The sequence below is a fragment of the Lepeophtheirus salmonis genome, chromosome 7 (assembly GCF_016086655.4).
Source record: "Lepeophtheirus salmonis chromosome 7, UVic_Lsal_1.4, whole genome shotgun sequence".
In the NCBI taxonomy this organism is placed as follows: Eukaryota; Metazoa; Arthropoda; class Copepoda; order Siphonostomatoida; family Caligidae; genus Lepeophtheirus; species Lepeophtheirus salmonis.
In genome coordinates, this window is record NC_052137.2 from 19,728,807 (window position 1) to 19,748,935 (window position 20,129).

Here is a 20,129-nt window from a genome sequence, read left to right on the forward strand (position 1 = left end):
GAAAAATCGTAGATATCAATAAATTCATTAAATTTTTGTAAAAATTTAAATAGGAGAGAACAAGGATAGTTTACATTGACCTCGAACATTCTTAGAAAACATTGACTAGTAGAAAATACATATATGAGAGCGATCTAAACAAATAGGACATTGTAATCTAATTCAGTTAAATCTACATTGAAATCCTTAACTTCCGTCTTAAATATAATTATAGAAATATTATTTTAACGTATTATGTTTTATACTACTTTATTTAAAGCTATTGGAAGGAACTCCTTCTTATGAGAAATTTTTCTTATTAATTAAAATACCATTAGTTCTTTAGAAAAGCTGGTATAAATTTTTATATTCGGGAATAGCTAATTTGTTTTTTATTAATTCTGGTAAATGCTAATAGTGTCATCCTGTAAAATAATGTATTGATAATAAAAATATATAAAACTCGTTTCTAATACTTGCTAGTAACATACTTTTCCCGCTCTATTGTATATGATATGTAGAGGGAGTTAGTGTCAGTATACCCTAACTAAAACTTTACAACAAAATAACGAGAAGAAGACCACGTGATTAATATATGTATAAGATAGTAGTCCTGGCGATACTTTTTGTGTCCGCTTGGAGGAGCGTTGTATATTACTCTCTATAGGGCTCTTACTAACTATGCAGCCTTCATGAATTCAGCCTTTTAACTAAATAAATAAGGTAAATTCTGTAAAGGAAAAAAGGTTGCATATGGCAATACATTTAATGTCATAAAACAATAAAAATACGTCATTTGTGGTCTCATAAAAAGCGACATCTTGCGTGGAAAAAGAGGAATCACCACAATGTCCATGATGATGCGAGGTTCTCAAGCTAACTTGCGTGTTTCGCTACTTTGTTTTACGTATTATTTAAAGCTTTACACACACTGTATGAGGATTTCTACATTCTTGAGGAGTGGATGGACGGTGGGATGAGCAGGAGTTACGCCTTTGTTGTGTATGTTTGTGGAAATAATAAAAGAAAAGAGCGCGTTTTGAAGGCAGGCGGGTGGGGCCGGTAAGTTAAAGAAGTGAAGCTACTAGCTGTCTAAGGAGAAAAGAAAATTTGAAATAATATCAGTGACAAGAAAGAAAAAGAAAAAAAAAGGAAAAAAAAGAAGAAAAAGAGAATGAGGAATGAAGGAAAGAAACGCTTTGGGTCGTGTATGCTAATGTAGAGTGGAGTTCATCCCAAAAGGAATCCAATCAGACATTGGGAAGCTATATTTGAGTCTCGTAAGTGCGGAGTGAGATTTCTATGCTCTAGGCAACTGATTGAAAGGTGTATCTGATATTTTGTTGACGTGAGGAAGTAAGAGTGAATGACTTGGACTGGGAGTGCTTCTTCAGCTTGGAGCTTGGATGTGATTATTCTATCAACTATCCAGTGATTTGAGTAAGTTCCTTGCTTTCCTTTAGTAGCCCCACGGGTCCTTGTAATGTCTTTTCCATTATCTGTGCTAATTAGTCATTCTTAATTCTTCCCCGTTTCTGAGCTCCTTTTTCTTCTTTTTAGAGATTTCGTCTTTTGGAGTTCCAGTTCTAGTGGTAATTATTCTAATTATTCAAATTCATCAATTACAATTATTATTCCCGCATTTTGGAGAACCTTCAGGGCTTATCCACTCAATAAAGTTGATCTTCTCACACCTTTCTTACTCTCTTCTTTAACAGTAGATTTGCCCACATGATGATCCTTGATAAGACCCTTTCCCTTATATTGCGTTTTTACTCACGTCATACATTTCCACCAAGTTTTAAAGTTTTTTTTCATTTTACCAGAATAAATGAAAAAATCCATCACATGCCTTAAAGAATAATAAAAAGACTGCCTACTACTTGATGCCAATAGTAGACACTGATTATAGAATTAATATGTACCGAAATCCCGTTCAAATGGCTAGATTTTTACAATTATTATTTATATTCTTAGATCTATCGATTAGGGACGAGAAAAGTAGGAAATTAGAGACCAATATCCTATTCTTTCCATTTTCATAATACATTTTTATTTTAAACACTATGGAAATATGATTATAGAACGATGTAATAGCGATGTTTATTCTTATTACATATGATCTATTAAGGTCTGATATATAATCAAACTAGGCAAGAGAGAGAGAGAGAGATTGTAATAGAGATTTAGGTCTATGCCCTTTTATTTGTAGTTCTCAATTTGACATCCAATATTTTACCATTATAATTCATAATAATGAAAAAAAATATTAAAATTGTTACACAACTGGCTTGTTTAGCCCCCCAAAGGGGCCGACATGATCAATGTTGACGTCACGTGAAAACGCTCTATGAGTAAATAGTATTTATTTGTCCTTAAAACAACCCCCTTTCCCCCCTCATAATTTCCATATAAAATGAATGCATTGCATAGACGTCAGGACAATTGCAGTATGTACATATTATTCTTAGTTGCATGAACTGCATGGACGTAATTCATATTCATCTGTGAAATCCGTTACATAACTCTATTTCACAATAAATGTTTGTACTTTTGTATTATTTGTTGTCGAATGCTATTTCTAGCTATAACACTTGCCTCCTTATAAAAATTGTAGCATATATGTATCTTTTCAGACGTATTGAAAAGTTAGCACTCTGATAAATAAAATATGTAGCCCTTTAACCAATTGAATATTTATATTAGAATATAGTTCAATAGGTGTATACGAGTGTGTAAATATTGGGTTTCAATTTCAGTTATTTACTTACTTAAAAGTGTATTGTGAGTATATAATTCCTTTTAGGATCTGCTATTTTTCCTCCCAGACAAGTGTTTGTGTATGTCTTAGTGTAACAAATTCATTTATTTTTAGCACATTTATTTATTCTCTAGAAAAAGTAATTAAATTTATTGAAAAAACAAACATTAGTTGGAACTAAAGCTTATTTCTTGGAGAACTTGGTTCTGTATTTATAACAATAAGGTAAAAATAAATGTTAATGTATTTTATTCATTTATCGTAAATCAATGTTTTAGAAAACACCTTATAAGTGTCAATTTTATTTCTTTATCTGTACTTATATCCCTTTAATACCAAATTTTCTATCTTAATATTATTATTTTTTCGCTAAAGAATGGATTTAGTGATAATATTTCTGGGATTTCATTCAATGCTAATTGAAGGGTTCTTGGAAAAGAATTTGAGAGGGAGGATAAAGCAAACTTTTATTTAGATAAAGAACAAGATTTCTGGTGCATCATGATACCAACAATCTTGAACAAAAATAAAAAAAATCCCAATTTTTTTTATATACATACATTTAACATACATATTTGAGTTAATTATAGGCTTTGTATTCAAATTTGTGGGATGAGTTAAGATACTCAAAAATTGTGCATATAGTATGAAACCTTTATTTGTAATTAAATAATTATATTGTCCCCCATATGGCCTTTCAAATCAAATCTGTCAATTTTTCATTATTTTATTTTGACAATCAATTTTGTCTTATTAAAGTGAATTTGCGGGGCTTCCAAAGGGCTATTCATAATCATTTGTTCATAGTAATTGACGATCATTCGCCGAAGAGTACAAATGTAATCCACATTTAATTTTGAGAAAATAATTTCAGGTTTGCTTTTGTGTTGACCGCATTTTTTTTTTAAGTATAACAAATATATTCACAGAAAATCTAGACGACGATTATTCATACTATTGAAGGAAAATCTAACTTTACAGAGATTGAAAAAATAAACAATAATAATGATTAACTTTATTTCATGGACGATAAAAATCTTAACATAATTGTTAACTTGCTACCTAATCAAATTATAATAATGGGTTGAATTTAATACTAAGGAAATTAGTCGTTGCTCATTAGTCATCTTCATATAATACTTACCAAATATATGTTTGTAATGACAATACTGTCAAAATTATAGTTATATTAATATGTGAATTTTTTATAACAATAATAAATTTTTGATCCTTTAACTGTAGAGTAGCTATCGTAATATTTGCCCTATATTGAAAAAATAGCTAAAAAAAATAAATTGATATCTCCAATTTTCTCTTATAACTTAAAATTATGTAGAATGTCAACTTTTTCTGTAAGCATAAATTAATTTTATGCCAATCCCTTTACTAGTTTTTGTAATTTTAATATTCTATCCTTGTTAAAATCAAATAGATAATTTAATATTTAATGTATTTCAAAATACTTAATCTATAAATCTTGGTTCACTCTTCTCTTTTCTGAAGCGGATAAGTTATTATCATTTATTCTACATTTCATTCTTGTTGACAGAGCATTTTAGTCAAAAACTGAAGAGCCAAGGGCCTATAAATGTTGCTCAAATTTTACAATTTTTGGCAGTAGAATATATTTTCACTTTCAGAACCGATTCAGAGGGTAAGAGAATGAAAGTATAAACATTGATTATTTAAGTAAACAATAAGAGCCAGCCTATTGCTTACTGTTGATAAATTGTTCTCAATCTTTGACATACATTATCTACAGTTGACCAATTAACAACTCTGATATAAAATGCAGCTCTGAAATTACTTTTTACGAAAAGCTAAGCATGAGTCATAATGTTGGATTTACATAATTATATTTGCTTGCTTTTCCATATCTAAATTCAAATTATGTAGTTAGACTAATAACGCAATGCCATGTGCATAAGTCTCCATGGTTAAAATAATAAATTAACTAATATATTTCTTCCTTCTAGAATGGAACAAAGAACCTCAGCATTACAACAAAGACTAATGCAAAGAAGAGAATTTTTCAAGAATTCGGACTCTCAATCTGCGAGTCCGACTCCACCTCCTCCATACACACCCAGAGGCATTATAGGTATTAAACGATTAGTCATCTTTTACATCTTAAACCCTTCCTATCCCACCCCCTTTTGTAGCATGAGTGTTAAATGAATTAGCTTGCCTATACCAGGGATACAATTGATGCAGCAATTTCATTTTTTAATTTACATGTAACTCTGTTGTTCATTTTAAAATCATTTAATTGATGAGTACAACGTTGGAATGCCTCGAAAAGACGCTACGATAAGAGTTGAAGGTAATGAAGATGGTCTTAATAATTATAGCTGTATCTTCCGTCCATTTATTCAAGTGCTTGCTTTGCTTTTTTTTTCTTAGTGATTGTATGGGATCCAGTTAGTTGTCAATCATTTTAACCATGCTAGTGAAGAAGTGTTGTCATACAAAATCCAAAAAACAATAAATATTTGTGCTTGCATTCTTTTGTTCCATTTATTCGGAAATGTTCATTCAATGTTAGAACGGCAATGTATCCATTTTTATTTTGTTTTACATAAATGCGTGCGACAAATATGTATCACATATTATTACTTCGTACAGCCTTTTTTCCATATACGTTTTTTTAGCTGTAGTGTTATTTTCATTACTTATTGTTGCTTTGGTTAGTGAAGAGTGATACAACTATTAATATAAAAAATATTTACGAATCTTGTGTTATAAATAGTTTTTTTTAGTGATACAACTCAATTAATATTTTCTTCTATTTCATAGGTTGCTTTTTTGAGTGAGATAGGCAGTTTACTCAAATACTTTTGAATATCTACCAAATTTCATTTTATATCGGAGACGTATAATCCTTGCTTATGTTGTGTGTCATTTCAAGATTTTTATTATTTTTAAACACATTTTTGACTAATTACACCGACATTTAAAAATATCTATTCAAATATCTCTTAGATGACTTTTTTCGAAATATTTTCTTTTTTTTAAGCTATCCTTGAACTAAAAAGTTGATAAATTATTTTTGTATAATTTTCTTCCGAGGTTTTACTCCGTATGATGGAGTTTCGTCAAATTAGAAGAAGGAGCAGCAAAACTTATGTTAGCGTTTATGGTAAGCTTTTTTCATAGAGCTGCGTAACTTATATCTATTCAATCCTCTAAAAACTATATACATATACATTTTTATTCTGCCAGTATTCAAAGGCCAAAGATACTTCTTCCTTCAATGTAATTGGATTTAGTGTCCAAAGGATATATTATAATTGATTGGTAAAGCATCGTGAGAACTTTTGAAATTTATTTGAATACCAATTTTCACGGAAAGATTATTCCCTGTATTGTCAGTTCATTGTGTTTTTCAAAATGATTAATGTAGAGTATTTTAGTCTTACAATATGTAAAGCAATGTATATACTTAATAAAAGTGTGACATGACTAAAATATGTAATGTGCAACTTTTTAAAATAAAAAAATCTATACATTATCGATTTTGAGATGAGTTTTGTTACAGATATTTTTTCCCTTATTACTAAATTACTTTATCTATCTCTCATAGAGATTATATTTTTTCTTGAGAAGTTGTCTTCGATCGCTATGTGGTTATTGTACCATGGAATGAATCCACATATTAATATAATTAAGATAAATTTTCTAGTGCTTCACAAACAACAAAAGAATGAAGTAGGAATGAAAGAAATCATTGACTTGTAAAGTGTGATTATAGACTTTTCGTGTTCTGTAGGCGTAACTCATCTTTATTTACAAAGTGTTATTTATTCATCATCTCAAGTGTTTGTTCTAATTTTGTTTGCCATTGAATTAAGAAAGTTCATAAGGAGTAGTATGATTATATTTGTAATCTTAATGGATTTCTTTGACATATTATCACCTGCTGGAGATAATTACATATTGAATGCGAATAAATATTTTCGCATCAAACCAGAACAATAAGTCAACTTAGATCCCTAAATTATTTTTTATAATAATATTAAATATCCCAATTTGGTGAGGTTATTGATCAAATAAATCCTTTAATGATCTCATGTGATTATAATTGTAGTCTACATTATTAACTTATTTATGTTTAGTTCTTATTCAATCTCACGAACGATGCTATGTGACTAATTAATTATATGTCTATACTATAGTACAACTGAAAAGTTTTTTTTAAATTACCAAATGTATTAATTATTTTTAGTATTACCTCATTCGCGCACCTTTTTTGATAATATTTTACAGGCATATCAATCTCAACATCTTTATATTGTGCTTAGCAGTAGTAATAGGTTGTAAAATATGTCTTTATAGTAAATGGTATTATAAATTTATTCGTGTGTTAAAGTAAAACAAAGAAAAAATATATAGGAAGCTGATAAGAATTGACATTCTTTTAAATAATACATAGATTGAGAGTATTTTAATTTATCTCAAAATGTGGTGTATTACTACCCGATTTTTGTATGCTATAATTGTTCTATTTGTTAGTAATTATACCTATGTATTTATGTATGAACTAATAGTTCTTCAAAATTCTTATACACACGAAAGCTAGTAATATTAGAACAATACTTAACTATCCTTACTTTAAAAAAGTGTGTCTTTCAATGAGGAAAATGTTTAGGGCATGTGATATCTTAGAAAACCACAAGTAATGGAAAGTTTTATTTACAACTCCTTTTCACAGCCAGATACATTCCAATCTCTATATGAGACTAAACTTGTCATAATCAGTTCATTAGAGGCTTATTTTTCATCTTTGAATCTGTCTTGCACCAATTTTTAAACTTTATTAATTTATTTATGTGTTTTGATAAAAATTAATTAAAAATTAGTGGCTAATTGTTATTTTGATTTAATTACGGATGTTCGACTTAGTTTCATGTTTACTTTTCACAGCATTACCTCTCTACCTAAAAAAATCTCACTGTGCTTATTGTCAGTTATCGATTTTTTAAGAAAATTGTGTTCCTTAATCAGGATTATGAACGTTGATTGGTTGAATTAGAATGGGCTATTGTTTAGCTGTGAACCATTCTTAACAATTATTGAATAACATTTATATGGTTAGACATTTAACAATTTATTTGGGCCTTTTTTTCTGATTCTGTTTGAACTAAAGGTTGTGATGTTCAATAAAGGTAACGACGTGTTGTACATATGAAATTGAAGAAAACGTTTAGTCTGATTGAAAACGAATTCCGTGCAAAATATATTTTATTTATATTTTAATGATGGAATAATAATCATCATATTAAATTTAATGTGAGTCACAGTTACAAAGAAATATGATGCATTCCATGTTTGTAATTTGAATTTATGTCTTTTTACAAAGTTTTGCCTCTTTTGTCGTCAGCTGTCAATCTCCCTACTTTTTTTTCTCCTAATCAGTTTTTTAAAGGTAGATTGTTTGAATTATAATTAGCTCCTTTAAGTTATGAACAAATTCCCTTCAATTCTTGAATAATAATTCTATATCTGATGAATTGCCCAACTACCAGATTTGAGCCCCCCGTTTCTTTTCAGATCAAAGGTTGCGTGATACAATAATGTAACTGCATGTTTATTATGCAACTCGATGATGGAATAATGATTATAATTTGAGTTGATTTCCGAGGCTATAAAGATTTTTGCCATGCCATTTTGTTGGAGACTCTTCTTATTTATTTCGTTAGGTGAAATTTGACCATCTTGATACTTGTTTGGCTGTATACAAGACAAGAATTCCTCGGTAGGTTTTTTGGTGCATGTTGATTGATTTTAATACCTCTCCTCTACATATATGTATGTATGCATATTAGAAGACTTCTTTAAATATTTGTTTAATCAAAGGTAGAAAAGACTGAAACGCCTACTTTTTCAGCCACAGGGTCTCTGTTGCTAATTTCTCTACTACTAAGGAACAGTTTTTATCAATTTACATTGCTATGAATCTTTTTATCAGTAGATAGTTAATGTTTTACATGTATGTAGCTAATGAAGTGAGAAGACTGATAAAGGAGGGACTTTGAGTAGGTGTTTAATTTTCGGTAGTTGTGGTTGATTGATAGTAGTAAGCTCTGCAAGTTACAACCAACCATACATAAGAAAAAAACAAAAAGGAGGACATTCTTAGAACAGTGAACTATAAAGAAGGAAAAATGTGAAAATAAGTCATTTCCCATGTATATATTGTATGCATGCGTTTTTGTGTATATTTATAAGCGCCCATCCTGAAAGAAAACTTGAGATTAAATACTGTTACCTGTAACAGCAGCATACATAGTTTCTCTATTGTAGGTATTATATGTATGTATGTATGTAGTAACAGGCCCTCAAATGAAAGAAGAGAAAATTTTCTTATTTGTGCTTTGAACTTTGACCGCATAAGGCGTTTCATTTTGTGCTGTTGACTAATAATATAAGTAATTATCGAATATATTATCCTCGATATGATTTGATTTTCATCGTACATACTATGTAAAGTGATTCAAGAAGCCACTCTTGATAATAATAATAATGTAATTTTTAATATGTCGTCTACAACAATGTCATCTGAGCCCTTTTCAGTGTTGAGTAGTATTAAAAAGTTTCAAAATTTGACTGATGCTCATCGTATTAAGCAACATCGTTTAAGTAAGTCCTTTTAGTATTTTCTATTTTTGAGTTGAATATTACATATTTTTCTTATTACGCTTATAATAACGGACGGAAATAACGCAATTAGGTACTTTTTGCTGAATTGGCTTTTTTACAATCCTTATCAATTAGCTCTATTATCTGTATATTGGCTACTTATTATCTCTGCTACTCTATGGCGTCGCTAGCCCGACCCCCCCCCCTTTTTATTCATTTGTGTACAAGTTGCGATTTTGTACAAGTTGTAACACGAATAAGCAAATTGTACAAATTACAACCAAAAAAGGAGATGGACCATTTTAAATAAAGGTCCACTATACTTCACTATATTTCACTATACTTGGAATGAGGATCATGCAATAATGCATGATTCATATATTAAAAGGTGTAACTTATGACTTTTAATAAAAATTGCTAAAATATAATTATTCTGTGGGATAGTTTAAAGTTCAAATGCCCATAGTTATATTACGATTAAATACGTAATCATGTAATTTTAATAGGTGAAAATGAAATGATAGTATGAAATAATATATTGTAATTGGAACGATCAATACTGGAATTCAATTGTGCATTTTAAGACAGACATTGTACCTTGTACAGACATCGCTACTTGTACACAACAATTGATAATTTTTGGGGCTAGTCTCCCCCTCCCCCAAATAATGAAAGCTACAATAATGCTTCTACTCCTGTAGTCTAGTCAGGGAAGTAATCACAGGTGGGCCTTGGGTCTCAGTTATGTTTTCAGCAGTATTATTTATCGGCACTATTAATGATGAGTCATCTTGTCACTCCAATCAGTTTCTATTTATAAGTTGTATAAATATGATTTATCGAACACATTTAACTTCATGTGACGTTTTTTAAACGAATTTCACTAGTTTGAAAAACACATGACGTCATCAAAAATTCATCTATAGAATGGGTCTTGATCGAATTTTTCTTGGGGACCATATAAGACCGAACTTCTTTAAGTGACCGACCGAATTAGTTCGCTACACACTAAAAATCCTAAAGAACACTATCAATAACACATATATAAGGGCTGGGTGGCCACCCAGGACCACCTCCGATTTCGTTAATTTTTTGCATACATGTTTCTATCGTCAAGTGTTTCATTTGAGAGAATAATTAAGAAATTAAAAGATCATAAGTACATTTGATACACCCTGTTGTGGATTTGTAAATATATTTTTCTATTAACATGTTTAAGTAATTATAACATTATGTAAATGCATGATTAATTGGGGAAGTAAATAATAATAATATTGCTTTTATAATCATGCTCAATTGTCGCTGATCTCTTACATCAAAGATATATTCTAATTATTAAAAAGATAGTGCAATTTATTACTATCATTAAAATTGAAACCCCTACAATTAAAACAAAATCAATACATATATATCAATGCGTCTACACATTAATTAGAATTCAAACGGATATATAATTACTATCTATTTTTTTCATCCTTGTATTAGATGAACTGAAGCTAGACGGCCTCGAATAGGATCCTTATGTCTAAGTTCCCACCCTCTACACACATACATCCCAATGTTTTATGGACAAATTTATTTGTGTTTGGGTTCTTTCGAAAAATCCTAGACCGTTAAGATTTTTAGAGGATCGAACTAAACTGGCCCTTTAAATAAGTTAGGTCTGAATCTGTCTCAAATAAAAATTTGCTCTAGATCACGTCGTTACCTCAATAAATACAAACAAAAAAGCACTGTATTTGTTGTCAGCTGTCGATTTTTCTGTTTATTTCCCCTTAATCCGTGTTTTAAAGAAAAAGTCTGTCTCAATTGGCCTAATTTAATGTTTGATCTTGGTTTATTCTATAGATGAATTGTTAATTAAGTCATGTGCCTTTCAAAATTGTGAACATCGTCACAATAGCTTCATAAGAAGTTCAAGGTTTTGCATAAATAATAGATGTATAACTAATACATCAGGATAGGGAAGAAAATCGGTCATTAGATTGAGACTGAACCATCAAAAAAAAAAAGAAAAAAAAAAGGTATTGAACCGGGTTTCAACACTAATTAGTGCAAGAACACAAAATTAAATCTTGACTCAATTTTGAGACAAAACACTCTAGCTTGGTTTTTTTGTTGACGGAGCACATGTATATTTAGTACAAGTTGTAACTTTTTCTCATAGATTGTATATGTTGCAATGGAAAAAATGAAATAAACACTGCACTATTTCTTAATATAGGGCAATAATTGAAACTCAATTAGCTCTTCCAATGTAATGATGTAATTTTTGCCTTTTCTGATGAAAATTACTCATCTTCTCCTATATTAATAAAGTAAAGTTTGTATGGATGTTTGTCGACACCTCATTTTTGAGCATATAGCTGAGTGCGTCTTTTTAAAAAAAAGAAAAGGGGAGTACATATCAAAGGTCTTTAGCGTGCCAGTTTTTGTTGTTGTTGGAAATCTGAACCATGTCTTTTTATTTTCTAAAGCTGTAATCAGTTATTTCGATATTAAGGAGATAACATTTGATCATTAAGTCTAACCACGAGTGTGTGTTCACGAAAAACGTAGAGTAACACTGATGCTTTGTTGGGGAGTTGTCATCTATCTATTAAAACAAAGTTTGTCTGTTCGTCCGCGCCTAATAAATTCAAGCAATGCCAGGTACTGCCGCTATATAAATATATAAGTATTCTATTTTAGAATGTTATGCTTATATAATGAAAGTGTTGATTGTTTTTTGTGATATATATGGCTGGTGTATAAATAAATAAATGTTATGTACGAAACATCTATCTTTCTGGTCTATAAAAATATTTCCGGGTATAGCTAGATTTTCCGGCTCTATTTAAGAAGGTCAAATTGAATAGTACATACATAGTTGTTGCGTTTTCTAATAAAGTATTAGAATTTAGGTACTTGCTCTTTGTTTTTACTACATCTTAAAATTAGGTAGCTACATTTTATATTTATTGTATGAATATTATATTCTTATCCTCAAAATACTGTATTATTTGTTATTTACGAATATATTTTTTTCCCTTCCCAGCCACCCTAGGGTAATAATATTCCCTAAGATTTTTTTTTCTTTTATAAATTCCTCTCTTCATTGTCGGTTAGATTTATAATTCTTCTTGATATCTGTTGCTCTATGTGTAACAAAATAGTGTTTATTATATCATATTTTCATTGTGTTAGTAATGAACACTTCGTATTTCACTCCAGAAGGTCTGTTATAACATTAATTTATGTATTACAAATTTTATAATAATGTGTTTTTGATGCTGCATTAGAAATATTTAACAATATTTTGTTGTATTGGGGGCATTTTACACCATTTGGGTTAGTATATAAGTAATCATTTAACGTGTCTTTTACAGGTTCAACAGGAAGTGCGTCCTCAAACACGTCTTCTCTTTCAAGTTTAACCAACCCAATACCTCCAGCTACTGCTCCTCGAAGTTCTATCAAGGATACTCATTCAGTTCTAAGTAATCACAAGGATAACTTAAAGACGAGCAACAATGACTCTTCCAATCATATCGACTCTCATCGTAAATATTCTTCCGATGCATCCAAGTAAGTAGTACCACCTTTCAATTTTACTTATGTATTTGATCGAGTAGCACTCTGCATTTTAGTGAAAACCTTAATATTGTCTATCTATCAAAATTCATTCTAGATAAGTACACCCTGCACTTCTATATGATCCATATAGTTGGGGTAGTAAGTTGTAAGCATTTTTGGTATGTAAAAAAAAAAAAAAAAAAAAACGAAAAACTAACCAAGTAACCCTGAAAAATTTGAATAATGTTGGAGAAACAGTTTTTTTTTTTTTTTTTTTTAATTTGAAAAATTATATTTTTTGGAAAACAATTTCAAAAGTTAAATTGTTTCCAAAAAAAAATTAAAAATCCACAGCTATTCACAAAAAAATAAAATTATTCCAAGGTTATACCATAACGCATGTACGACATATGTTGGACTTCCCCCACGCTTTTAATATTGACGTTATAGTCTATGAGTGATTGCGTGTTTTGTCAAAATCTGCCTGTCCAGCCCAGCAGTCGGTACATTGAAAATTCTAGAAAGCCCGACTACATGATGGTCTAACCTTGTATTTCTACTAACCTTGATTTATACGAAAAAATTTCATAAATCCAGAGCTGCTCATAATAAATTATATTTCAAATATTAATTTTTTTTTGGGAAAAAAAATTCACTAATCTGTTCATAAAAAATTAAATTTTTTAGAAAAAAATCCATAGCTATTCTCGAAATATTAAATTTTCTAATAAAAAGGAAAAAAATCCTTAATTTGGGGAGGGCTTTTGCGGACGCCCCTGGGAAATGAGCAGCTTAACCATTATGCCTTGATTAGATCAGCTACAAACAGTTATGACAGGAAGGAAAAACACAAACCCAACTTTGAATCTAGCAAAGATATATATTAGGAGGAATTACTCTAATGTAAATCCTCAATTCTACTCTGAGTCCAACCTTGACTTACACTTATCACTTCCAAACCAATCATCTTAGTTATATTCCGTTATTCATGAGTACAGGCACACGTGGTTACACTTGATGCTTTTATATTTTCTCCTAAGAATGAATGAATAATCATATTAACTTTAGAAAATTAAAAGACTTCCTCAGTAAAAATGTTTTGGAACTACATATAGTTAATCATTTTAGTGTGCGAGTTTTAAGTTGTTGTATTTGACAACATGAACAGGTTTTTATTTAATTTTCTAAAGCTCTTTCATCATTTTTCTTCATTCTCGAGGAGATATCATCCAAGTATAAAGTAACGGTGAGTACGTGTTATTGCCTTTACTAGATACGGAGTGGGATTTGCGTTGATTTCATTCTTCTCCCAGTTGCTCGCACTTAATTTCATTTTCGGTATATTTTTTATGCTTACGATATACAACCCTAATACTTAATGTATCATACTTATTATCTCAATAAAAGTGAACATATATATATATAATATGTAGATGATGATAATTTGAAAACCTGGATAGCAGTTATAACTTTCTACTTGAATTTGTCATATTTACATAGAAGCATATTAAGAATTTTTTCACATATTTGTACTCGAGAAATTACTTTTCTTTTCTTTCATTTAAATGCATTTTAAGTTTATTATCTATTCTATTGTATAACTACTAACGATTATTCAATTTTTTTTTCCTCCAAATTTGATTTTTTTATAGCGTTAAGCCCACGGTTCCAGCAAAACCGCCAGTTGCAACCAGGTATTATTACTAAAAAATATCTGTGACCGTTTGAAATTCATATCAATTTTGTTTCGTTTATTTTTTTTCCTTAAAATAAAAATAGCTTAGTATTTTTCTCTACTGTATGTGTTGTGGATTTTGCTTCTAAATATTATTTTCTGCTTTTATACTTAAGTTATATACAGCTTCAATTAGTCATTCATTTAAAATATTATTTAAATACTCCGAATTCCAGTATTCTTTGATTTCTTATTTGTAAAAATTGTGAAGGGAAGGTTTTTACTTAGAATAAAAATAAATTTTAATTTAATTTTCGTAAGGTAATTTTTTTGTTAACTTTGCCTTTTAAATTATATTTTTCTACTTTTTATATATTTATTAATTATTAGAATAATATGTAGTAGTGTTGGTTCGAGTCAAAATTTGATTTGGAGTTTTGAATTCTGTGTTGCGTCAATAATTCAGTCAAATCCGGAAAAATACAACTGCTATTGGTCATATGAAAATTAGACTACATTTGGATTTTTCTTATACCCAAAGTACATATATTAAAAAAAACCCACAATTTTTGGATATTTATGTAAATAAGTAATTTTGAAACTCCCTATTTCGAGTTTGATTAAATCGTTTTTTCGACAGATCATCGTTGGTTTTTAACTTATCTTTCATGGAAATTCTTTTTCAGGGGCTCTTATGAAATGCATCTGTATTGATTGAAATGCAATGTGAACTGAATATTTAATGTATTCAAAAGTTAGTATCTGTGAGAACGTTGAATACAAGCGTATTTTCTTATATCCGGATTTGACTGAAAATCAATTTTTCACATTATATGTAATGTTTGTTATCCTTTTTAATGCATCAACTCTTTTCCTTTACTAGGAAGTTTTTACTGTCCTTTTAAGTGAGTCTAAAAATATGACTATTGATTATTCGAGTTCAATTAAGTTCAAATTTCTTCCAAATTCACGAATCCAACACTTATACGTAGGTATATACTTACGAAATGTTTGCAAAACCAAGTTTCCCTTCTTATAAGTTATTCGTTAACTTGCCCAACATATACATTTTGAAAGCAATTAGCTATCTCCGAGATAATTAAATCTACTCTAATAAAATATTTTTTTTTAACTTGAAGTATCTCTTGGAAATACTATTAACGCCGTTATTACATAATGGCGTAGAATATAAATTAATTTGATTAATTGCTGTATAATGACACCTTCTTTCTGATGTTCCTTTTGATCATATTAAGTAAATTGTCTGTTTTTATAATATATATATATATGGCCCGTCAACATGAACCCAAGATAGAATGCTTTTTCTCAGTTATTCTTATTAACCCTCACATTCCACTTAAAGTAACCAAAACTGATCGTCACAATAAAAATAAGAGAAATTGATGATTTTGTTTGAAAAGGGAGTATGTTGAGACCAAATTAATTATATAAATAAAATAAAATTTTCAACTATAGCTAATCTTGGGTATCTATTCTCATCCCACAAATTGGAATATAAAGACTATAATTGACTCAAATCTGTCTGTTAAATATTGGGCTGTATGTATATACATACTTAGTAAAGTAATAAAATGGGATTTTTTTCTTTTCTTGATTTTGTTAAAGATTATTTTAATGTTGACGCACCATATACATATATATCATCATTCAAATCTATTTTATTCTTCAAGTTATTGTTGTCTATCATTTACTTTTATGTAGTTGTATGTACATAATGATGTTCTTAAGGCGTTTCTCATAGATATTGATTGTTCTACACTTTGTTTTACAGATATAGCTCTTCACCATCCTCCTCTGCTACACACGGAAGTAATGTATCGCATAATCTTGGCAGCAGTGTTGGTCAATCAAATAACACCCCTTCTCCTAAAAAAACACAACAGCTTGATGGCTACGTAGGGTTTGCTAATCTCCCAAATCAAGTGTACAGGTATATTCAAGAGCATGTCTACTATGAGACTCAATTTCGATAATGTTTTTCTTCTTCAGGAAAGCTGTAAAAAAGGGATTCGAATTTACGCTAATGGTAGTGGGTGAGTCAGGCTTAGGCAAGTCAACTCTGATCAATTCCATGTTCTTAACGGATGTTTACTCAGAAGAACATCCTGGTCCATCCAAAAGGATTAAAAAAACTGTTCAGGTAAGTTAATGAAAAAAGTAATAACATTCTATGGATTTGTATGGAGTATTTTATTCCTCTGTATTCTTAGGTCGAAACAAATAAAGTAGTTTTGTCGGAATGTGGAGTAAACCTAACACTTACTATTGTCGATACTCCAGGTTTTGGAGATGCAGTCAACAATTCCGATTGTTGGGACTCAGTCATCACATATGTCGAATCGCAATATGAGGCATTCTTAAACGCTGAAACAAGAGTTAATCGTGTTGCTTTACCAGACACCCGTGTGCATTCATGCTTATATTTCATTGCTCCCACGGGACACGGTCTTAAACCTTTGGATGTTGAGTTTATGAAGAGACTTCATGATAAAGTTAATATTATCCCTGTCATTGCCAAAGCTGATACTATGGTTCCAGAAGAAATTGAGCATTTCAAAAAACAAGTAATTCTACTTAGATTATTATTAAATGATTATTGCTATTAAAATATTAAATAACATTATATATATGTTTCTATAACCATCATAAATAGTAAAAGTCACATTTTAAACTATGAGTATATATATTTTTAGATAATGCATCAAATTCAACAATCGAAAATAAAAATATATGAGTTCCCTGATTGTGATGGAGAAGAAAAGGAAAAAAAGGAAAATGTAATACTCAAAGAGCGCGTACCTTTTGCAGTTGTGGGTTCTAATACTGTTATTGAAACTCCCGAGGGAAAAAAAATTCGCGGAAGAAAGTATCCATGGGGGATAGTTAATGTAAGCATTTTATTTTGTATTAATACACGCAATTCTAATTTTATACATTATATAGATCGAAAATATGGACCATTGCGACTTCATGCCTCTGAGAAATATGTTGATAAGATCACACCTACATGATTTAAAGGAAGTCACCAATATTGTTCACTATGAAAATTATCGATGCAAGAAATTAGCTGGTGTCAGTGGAGGGAGTGTTGAAACAATACCCAATAAAGTAAAATTTTAATTTTTTGAGTGTGTTGAAAATGAAAGATGCACAATAATTAAATTGATTCTCATTATTAGAACCCACTTGCTCGAATAGAGGAGGAAAGAAGGGAACATCAAAATAAACTAGCCAAGATGGAATGCGAAATGGAAGAAGTATTTGAGAGAAAAGTACGAGAAAAGAAGCAAAAACTTTCTGATTCTGAAGCGGATTTGGAAGTACGACATCGTGAGTCGAAGGAGAAGCTGGAACTACAGAAGAATGAGCTTGAAAAGCAGCGTGCAGCTTTTGAATCTGAAAAGTCTACATGGGAAACTCTCAATGGTGTAACTATAAATGACTTAAAACGATTATCATTAGAGTCCCTTGATGGTGGTAAAAAGAAAAAGGGGCTCTCTGGTGTCTCATTCAGAATGGGAAGATAAAGAAGAATAAAATCCATCGATTTTTAAAATTACAATTTTTTTTTTTCAAAAAGAAACAGCTCATCGGTATTTAATGCTGATCTTTATTTGGCTCATTTGTTTTGCGAATAATTTCATGAAGCACAGTCAAGCACTTATCGCGAAACAACTATATTTTCATTTTTTTAAATATTTTTTCTCCTATTGGAATTTGTATTTGTCGTTTTGATAAAGATTGTACCATATAGTACTATAAATTATAGTAAGTCATTGAATCAAAATTGCAGAAATAATGAGTCGTCTTTATATCATAAGTATTTCATGCCACATTTTTTTAATATTCCTCATTTATATATTCTCAAAGTGTGCTCACGGAACTTGTATTACATTTTTTCTTCTTTATCTTTCTTATATTCCGGTAGAAATCTATGCCATCATTAAGTAAACTTCTTCACAAATTAGAATAATGTGTATTGTGCCGCTTAAGAGATCTGTTGTACAAAATCTTTTTTATATTGCTGCTGTCCCTACTTGATGTAATGATGTATGCTTCCTCCCTCCCATTTAATTGCCCATTAAATATTTTGACCACGAATGAAAATTGCATTCCAAGTAAGTTTGATTGATTTATGAAAATGTAAGGTTTTTCTATTACTTATTTGAAAATTAAAAAAAAATTAGATTGTTTTATTTTTTTATGTCAAGTTTCGTTGTTTTCCCCCTTTCTCTCTCGCTATCCCCCTTGCGTAAATTGCTTGAAAACTGGAAAAAGGTTTACTATTTTAAAATATAGTTACGATTAATTTCATCACTTTTTTTTCCCCCTTTTGTACATTGTTATTGAACAAAAATAATAATAGATAATTCAGCAAAGATCCATATATATATTCCCAATTGTGGGGAAAGCAGCAACGCTTTCTGTACCGTTGATTCCCATCCCGTTTGTCGTCAGCTTCATCGATTAAAGTCATTTTTAAATGATTCATTTATAAATAATGTATTTTTTGATTATATGTATTGTACTCGCAGGACAGAATGTCGATATATATAATGAATTAACACTGGGATTTCACGAGTTATTTTTCTGATAAATTGGAATATTGAAGATACATTTAATAAGAGATTTTGCTGCCTTCCTTCTGTCTAAAGCAAGCGAACATCTTAGAACCACCACTTCCTGTTCCTCTACTTAGAGCTGCTAATAAATATAATTGAAGACCAAAAATATTATAAGAGATACTTAAAATTGCAGAAGTTAACAACTTTTATTTATATATAAATTTTGCCTTAACGTCCTCCCTACCATTTTTTTCCTTCATGGTTCTTCTACCAGCGCCATTTTGAAATTTTCTTCTCTAAACCTATTCCACATCTATCCCCCCCCACACACATTTCTAAAGTTTTATAATTATAATTTATCACCATGATGTGAAAATCGCATTTATTTATTTGTCTAAGGTGAATCAGTTTGCTACCCCCCTCATCCTTTTTGTAATGATAGTCACCTAAACTTTCAATTGTATTTTGGTTTGTGCCATAAGCCATATTACTTTTATTTCTTAATTACACATATTTTGTTATCGTATTTCGTTTTTTGAGAATTGGGATATTCAATGTTGTTACTACTATTTCTATACTACTACAACTTCATTCATTTATTATAATAATTATTACCTATCATCATTATGATTATTTAAAATATAATTTTCAAGTCTATGTTTCTTTTTTCTGAGCTAATAAGTTTTTAATACCTCTGTGACAATAAGTGGGGTTTCTCATTTGAATCAGTCATATCAAATATACAATACATAATAATATGCTACCTCTTCTTGTGTTGAATGAATTCTTCTGGGATTGTGGATTAATATCCTAGGTGCTAGGTACTTTCGCCTTAAATAAATTTTCCTCAATGATATTTAGCCTCAAAATATAAATAAACTAGGGGCAGTACCCTGCAATGCACGGAGTTATTAGGCGATGACTAAGAGACAAA

At 30.0% G+C, this 20,129-nt stretch overlaps 1 protein-coding gene across 23 annotated transcripts; it reads left to right on the forward strand.

The window, feature by feature from the left end:
* The first annotated feature begins 928 nt into the window (after positions 1 to 928).
* On the forward strand, positions 929 to 19,852 carry pnut (septin 7-like protein pnut). Of its 23 annotated transcripts, XM_071889890.1 has the most exons (13): positions 1,126 to 1,419; positions 1,540 to 1,571; positions 4,717 to 4,841; positions 4,903 to 5,063; positions 5,810 to 5,879; positions 12,748 to 12,946; positions 14,587 to 14,628; positions 16,402 to 16,560; positions 16,620 to 16,770; positions 16,841 to 17,194; positions 17,324 to 17,518; positions 17,574 to 17,738; positions 17,810 to 19,852. In XM_071889890.1, exons 5-13 carry the CDS (start codon positions 5,822 to 5,824, stop codon positions 18,155 to 18,157), a joined length of 1,671 nt encoding a protein of 556 aa, XP_071745991.1. In that variant the 5' UTR covers positions 1,126 to 1,419; positions 1,540 to 1,571; positions 4,717 to 4,841; positions 4,903 to 5,063; positions 5,810 to 5,821; the 3' UTR covers positions 18,158 to 19,852. The 23 variants fall into 23 exon arrangements, with proteins under 23 accessions (XP_071745985.1, XP_071745987.1, XP_071745986.1 ...); XM_071889880.1 differs by lacking the exons at positions 4,903 to 5,063; positions 5,810 to 5,879 and adding an exon at positions 2,875 to 2,965; XM_071889892.1 differs by lacking the exon at positions 5,810 to 5,879.
* The last annotated feature ends 277 nt before the right edge of the window (positions 19,853 to 20,129 follow it).

What these genes read in the sequence shown, in the direction of transcription:
- pnut (XM_071889879.1), top strand. Translation starts at nt 4,718, where the DNA reads ATGGAACAAAGAACCTCAGCATTACAACAAAGACTAATGCAAAGAAGA. An exon ending in CACACCCAGAGGCATTATAG is followed by an intron (nt 4,842 to 12,747) that starts GTATTAAACGAT and finishes TGTCTTTTACAG; the next exon opens with GTTCAACAGGAAGTGCGTCC. An exon ending in TTGAAACAATACCCAATAAA is followed by an intron (nt 17,739 to 17,809) that starts GTAAAATTTTAA and finishes TCTCATTATTAG; the next exon opens with AACCCACTTGCTCGAATAGA.